General features: G+C 35.7%; 2 protein-coding genes across 2 annotated transcripts; both read left to right on the top strand.

Moving 5' to 3' along the window:
* Window positions 1-362: 362 nt before the first annotated feature.
* On the top strand, window positions 363-2,754 carry LOC113332438. The gene is made up of 6 exons (XM_026578978.1): window positions 363-597; window positions 695-906; window positions 981-1,094; window positions 1,149-1,361; window positions 1,579-1,777; window positions 1,922-2,754. Exons 1-6 carry the CDS (start codon window positions 363-365, stop codon window positions 2,752-2,754), a joined length of 1,806 nt encoding a protein of 601 aa, XP_026434763.1.
* A 116-nt stretch (window positions 2,755-2,870) lies between these two features.
* On the top strand, window positions 2,871-3,533 carry LOC113332439. The gene is made up of 2 exons (XM_026578980.1): window positions 2,871-2,886; window positions 2,971-3,533. The coding sequence occupies exons 1-2, from the start codon at window positions 2,871-2,873 to the stop codon at window positions 3,531-3,533; spliced, it is 579 nt and encodes a 192-aa protein (XP_026434765.1).
* The last annotated feature ends 2,933 nt before the right edge of the window (window positions 3,534-6,466 follow it).

Here is a 6,466-nt window from a genome sequence, read left to right on the forward strand (position 1 = left end):
TTCCCCTATGGGGAAGATGGTTATACCATGGAAACTGCATAAAAGAACGTGAAAATAGGTAAAAATGGTGTGTTGATGAAGCGGCAGCAGCTCACTATGAGGGAGTATTATGCATTTAGGCTACAACAACGGCTTGGTGAGGGGCAGACTTTAATTCGCGGTGGACGTTTGTTTCAGCAATATTGTGTGGATGCTTTTGCGTGTATTGAAGAATGTCGACTTAAGTGGGTAAGAAAGAACCAGAGCATATAATGGCCGAGCTACACAGTGGGTAAAGAGATGCTCTATTGAAGGGAGATACAAGGAGAAAAAAGGGCAAAATAATTGTGTTACCCTCATCTTAAAAAGGAGGCCCAATATATATGATGCAACACTATCAAGGCGCTATTCCAATCTGCAGGAAAATTGGTGTTCCAGATCTCTTTATAATTTTTACCTGCAATCCCAAATGGAAGGAAATTTCAGAAGCTCTAGCTCACATACAAATTCAGCGACCAGAAGATAGACCCGATATCGTTGCTAGGGTATTCAAGATAAAATTGAAGCATTTGATGGAAGTTCTCCGAAAAGGAAAACATTTTGGGAAAGTCAAAGGAGGTAATTTTCAATTTATTTGTATTGCATATTATATTCTGTGTTTTTTAACTTCGTTCTAATCTGTATATTTTTGTTTCTACAACAATCTACACTATAGAATTTCAAAAGAGGGGCTTACCACATGCCCACATTTTATTGTTTCTGGATAAGAAGGATAAACCAGAGACACCATCCGATATTAATAGAATTGTCACAGCAGAGATACCTGACAAGGAGAAGGATCCTGATGGATACAACGCTGTTGTCAACTACATGCTGCATGGACCCTGTGGACTACTAAAAGATGGTTCACCATGCATGAGAAACGGGGTGTGCTCAAAACAATATCCAAAATATTTCAGTCGCGAAACTAATGTTGACAAATATGGTTATCCAGTTTACAGAGACGTGATGACGGCAGAATTGCCAATAAAAATGGTATTGATCTGGATAATACGTGGGTTGTTCCTCATAACAGGGATTTGATAGTTATGTTTAATGCGCACATCAATGTTGAGGTATGTAATTAAAGAGGGGCATTGGCTAAATACTTATTCAAATACATCAACAAGGGTAAAAATCGAGTGACTGCTATACTCGAAAAAGATCCAAACATGAATGAAGATACTGGGGAAGAGGAAGTATTAATTGATGAAATAAATAATTACTTGGATTGTCGGTATATATCTGGGGCAGAAGCATGTTGGAGGATTTTCGATTTCGACATTCAGTTCCGTGATCCATCAGTGGAGAGGCTACCATACCATTTGGAGGGTGAACACCGGGTAATATTTTCTTTTTCCTCGCTTTACGTATAAAATCCAGACTTGAGAGTTTCCGCATATAATTTGTTCTTTTTTTTAACAATGTTCCATGTACTTGATCATATTTGTAATAGGATTTAATACACTAAACAAATCACTTTCGCACTGATGAACGACAATGACTTTTAGATTTTTGGATCCGTGATTATTTGATCACGTTTTCTCCTATAAACACCAGGTAATATATCGTGATACGCACGATGTAGAAGATGTATTGGATAACCCAAGCTCCAATATCACGAAATTTCTAGAATGGTTTGAAGCAAACAAGAAGTATCCAGAAGCAAGGGAGTTGACTTATGCAGATTTTCCATCTGAATTTGTATGGGACAAACAACGCAAAGAGTGGCGACCAAGGCAAAGTGGGAATACAGTCGGTATATTATACAATGCTCACCCGAGTTCAGGAGAAAGATATTTTCTCCGAATCCTATTGAATGTGCGCAAGGGGGCACGAAGTTATTCTGAGTTGAAAACTGTTAATGGAACCACTTAAAAAACTTTTAGAGACACATGTGCAGCTCTTGGATTGCTCTCGGACGACAATGAATGGCACGCTCGTCTGCAGGAAGCATCAACATACAACACAGGTGACTTACTGCGCCAGATGTTTGTCATAATGTTGATTTTTTGTAAAGTAACCGATCCAAAAAAATTATGGGAAAAAAATTGGAGTTTGTTAGCCGAAGTAATTGAGCACCGAGAGAGAAAAAGAAGGCGCAACTTACATCTGGAACTTACTGAAGACCAGTTAAAAAACCTCACCTTGATTGACATGGAAGAATTAATGAAGAGAAATGGTAGAACTCTTGCTGAGTTCCCCTCCATGCCTATCCCAGAGAAGGAAAAAGAGTATGCTTATAAAAATAAATTAATAGATGAAGAGATCGATTACGATAAGGAGAAACTAAGGACTCAACATATTAGCCTGAAGAATGGTCTTAACTCGGCACAAAGGGAAATATTCGATGATGTTAGCCAGTCTATCGAACGAGGTAACGGTGGTTTATTCTTTGTTTATGGGAGCGATGGCACTGGAAAAACCTATCTTTGGAACACTATAATAACCGGTCTACGTGCAAGATCCAAGGTTGTTTTGGCAGTTGCATCTTCTGGTATAGCATCATTGTTACTTCCCGGAGGAAGGACTGCACATTCTCGGTTCAAAATACCAATATCTTTGGAAGATAATTCCACGTGCGATGTTAGTCATGGGACTCAGTTGGCAGAGTTGATATGTAAAGCTGAAATAATCATTTTGGATGAAGCACCGATGATTCACATACATGCTTTTGAAGCTCTAGAGCGAACTGTAAAAGATCTCATGAATCCAAGCAAGGACAAGACGAAATAAAAATTGTTTGGAGGAAAAACTCTGCTACTTAGAGGTGATTTTAGACAGATATTACCAGTTATTCGAGGTGGAAGCCGGGAAAATATTGTTGATGCTTCTATTAGTAGATCAAAATTATGGAAAAACTTCCATGTATTTGAATTGCCGGAGAACATGAGATTGTTGAACAGAAATTGTGGTTCTGCAGAGAAACAAATGATATCTGAATACGGCAAGTGGATTTTGGATCTTGGGGATGGGAAACTACCACCAAAGCAATAGCGGGTGAAGACGAAGAGCCAACTTGGATTAAGATACCCGATGACCTGTTGATTAAGGCTGACGAAAATCCTATTGAAGCTATAGTTGATGCCGTTTATCCTGATTTGATTGCTAGATTTAAGGATAAAAATTACCTAAGGGAGAGATGCATCTTAGCACCAAAGAATGATATTGTAGACCATATAAATGATTACGTGGTGTCTATGCTTCCGGACGAAGAACACATTTTTCTAAGTTCCGATTCAACAAGTCCCCAGTCATATGATTTTGAGAATGCAAAGTTGTCATACAATCAAGAATATCTAAATGCTCAAAAACTATCCGGAGTACCTAATCATGTTCTTCGATTGAAGCTTAATGTGCCAATAATGCTTACAAGAAATATAAATCCAAGTGCTGGGCTTTGCAATGGTACAAGACTCATTGTTACCAAGATATGTGCCACAACTATTCAAGCTCTGATTATAACTGGAAGTGGTGCTGGTAGGAGGGCTTGCATAGTTGCATTCCTAGAATAGTGATACAACCAACGGAAACACACCTTCGTTTTATATTGAGAAGAGTGCAGTTTCCTGTTAAGGTATGTTTTGCAATGACAATAAACAAGAGCCAAGGTCAGAGTATCGACAATGTCGGATCTATCTTCCAAACCCAATTTTCTGTCATGGACAGCTCTATGTCGCAGTCTCAAGGACAACAAGCCGAAATAGATTGAAATTTTTTATTGATAAAACAAAGGACATCGTGCCAGAAGGATATACTCAGAATGTGCTGTACAGAGAAGTATTCAAAAATTTGCAGCAGGTAATTGATCTCTCTGCCTCTCTTTATTACAGTTATACTTTCAGGCATAATACCATTTTTATAACAAGTTATGATCTTCATTTTTCCAATGCAGAAACAAAAAATACTTATGATGCAAGAAAACACACCTTGTGGCAATCAGTTGGGAGAAAAACAAAAAAATGACGAGGAGATAAATGAAAGCAATGACGACGGTCAGAAGACTGATGACGAAATGCCAATGTTGGTCGAAGATAGTGATACTGAAATGTCGTTGTTGGTTGAGAATGGTGACGATGATATGTCACTGTTGGTTAAGGATAGTGAAGACGACGAATAAATATAAAAAAACACTGTTTGCAGACCATACTATTTGGAAATTGTTTATTTCATAGGGAATTTTTATTATTCAATGGATTTTTATGAATTATATTTATTACGTTTTGGATTGAAAGATGGTCTCTTCTGAAATATAGGGGAGAAAGGGATTGGAACATGATCTCTGCTGAAAGCCTATATTAGATTGGCAATGTGGTGATGGTGTATCATCGTTTTCTTATTGAAAGATGAATCAGACTATATACAGGAACCAAGTTGGTCATAATTGTTACTGACCGTTAATCAACTTAGGATTTTTGAATCGGTTTGAGGTAATGTCAAGCATCCAAATATTTTCAGAATGCTTAGTTTTTATGAACTTTGGCATTTTTCAGGTTAGAGGTAATGTCAAGCATCCAAATATTTGAGTCCTTCATTAACTCCTGCCCATCAGTAATTGATCCAACCCAAAATAAGAAACGAATGATATGCATGGATTTATAATAACTACCAAACCTTTAATAACTAAAAACAGATTATCTATTACGAAAAATAAATTTCTAATAACCACCAAGCCTTATCTTAAACAAGAAACCCTAATTGCAAACATAATCACTACCTTAAGTACTTAATGCACATCGTAACATAAACCTATCTTGCTGAGGTAAAAGTTTCTTCTCTCTGTAATCCTTTTTAAGTTATTCTTTTTAAAACTTCATCTATCTATAACACCTAAATTTTTGATGCAGGAACAAGAATAAAAGTTATTAGCAGACCCTATTATAGAACACGAGTACATAAGCATTGATATTGTGGGTGATGGTTTCTTTGATTACACTGAAGCTTTCTTGAACAGTTTGGAGTGGGAGAATGTACCGCGACATGTTATTAGACTCGAAGTTGGCATGACAATTGTAGTTGCTAGAAGGATTATTGGCAATGTGCCAAATAGAACCCCAGTTTTGGTAAATACATTGTCTAATAAGCTAATTACAGCTGAAATACTTAGTGGAGAAAAAGCTGGAAATGTTGTTTATATACCAAGAATTCTATTCAAGGTTTACTATTATGGAATGGGTGTAATAAGCATTATTCATAGAAAGCAATTTCCAGTATTTCTAGAAATCTAAAATAATTAAATGTGGAAGAAACTTTTCTTCAGGAATAAATCCTGATATGTTGCTACTTGAATGATTTTTCTTATCCATATGGTTAATAAATTAAAATGTTGTTTTTACTTCCTTCGTGCTTCATTGATTTAGCTCCTTAACTAAAAGAGAAAATAAAACAACATGGAATGGTACAGTTTTCACAAAAACTGGCCAACAAAAACTATGCAGACCTTTCGCCCAAATCGAACTCTAAACTGTCATCCAATTAAGTACAGCTACTGCAAGCTAAAATATGGAATCATGTAGATAAATAGAAATTTAGAAAACCAACGGATTTTGATATAAAAGTAGAGAAATATTCTTTACCAAGATCTATATTTCCTAATTAGATAAACACAAATTTATACTTTCAACTAAAATGATCCCGAATTTACACTAACAGATTTGATTTGTTACCTCCCCTTTAAGATACGGAAAATGGGTCATTTGTCCAAATATTTTTAAATCAAATATTTTTAAATCACGGTTCAAATGGACGAGTAAAAAATAGTTTGGGTGAAATGGCGAAAAAAGAAATAGTAAGCCTAGCTTAAATTTTAAAAATAGCAAGGATGAAACTGGATACATCGTGTGTAAATTGAAAATAAGAAAAAATATTTGAAAATGGGCACGATGAAACTGGTTACATCCTTCCTATTTTTACATTTTTGTCCATTTAAACAGTATCAAAATCTAACTGTCCATTTCACCCAAGAATTGTTGATTTTGGTCTTTTTAACCAATTTTGTGTTTAAGATATATATAAATTATTTAACCCTATTTACAGTTTAAAATACAACCAAGGAAAGGAGGAATCATGAAAATAAAAAAATTTAGAATTCTAAGGACATGGGATACGAAACAATCAGACACCGATGAATTTTTCAGGTTTCATATGATTTTGCTGGATGAACATGTAAGTTATTTTATTTTATGAATGTTATTTACAATTTATTCTTTGCCAGAAACTAATGAAACAATTAACAGGGAGAACAAATACATGATGTGTTGTACAAAGATCATTACAAGAAACACATCCAAAAACTAAAGGAGAAGAACGTGGTAACTATTACCCACTTTGCAGTTTCAGAGGTCAAAGGAAAATGGAGACCTATTCCAGGAAATTGGGTATTAAGCTTCAGCGATAACACTCATGTTACCGTGGAAAATAGAGAAATACCGCTACAAAATTCGTTTTA

The sequence above is a fragment of the Papaver somniferum genome, unplaced genomic scaffold (genome assembly GCF_003573695.1).
Source record: "Papaver somniferum cultivar HN1 unplaced genomic scaffold, ASM357369v1 unplaced-scaffold_131, whole genome shotgun sequence".
NCBI classification, from domain to species: Eukaryota; Viridiplantae; Streptophyta; class Magnoliopsida; order Ranunculales; family Papaveraceae; genus Papaver; species Papaver somniferum.

Coding starts and splice junctions, on each gene's coding strand:
- LOC113332438 (XM_026578978.1), top strand. CDS start 363: ATGATGCAACACTATCAAGGCGCTATTCCAATCTGCAGGAAAATTGGT. Junction 1,362..1,578: donor ATTTGGAGGGTGAACACCGG/GTAATATTTTCT, acceptor TATAAACACCAG/GTAATATATCGTGATACGCA. Junction 1,778..1,921: donor GCAAAGTGGGAATACAGTCG/GTATATTATACA, acceptor ACACATGTGCAG/CTCTTGGATTGCTCTCGGAC.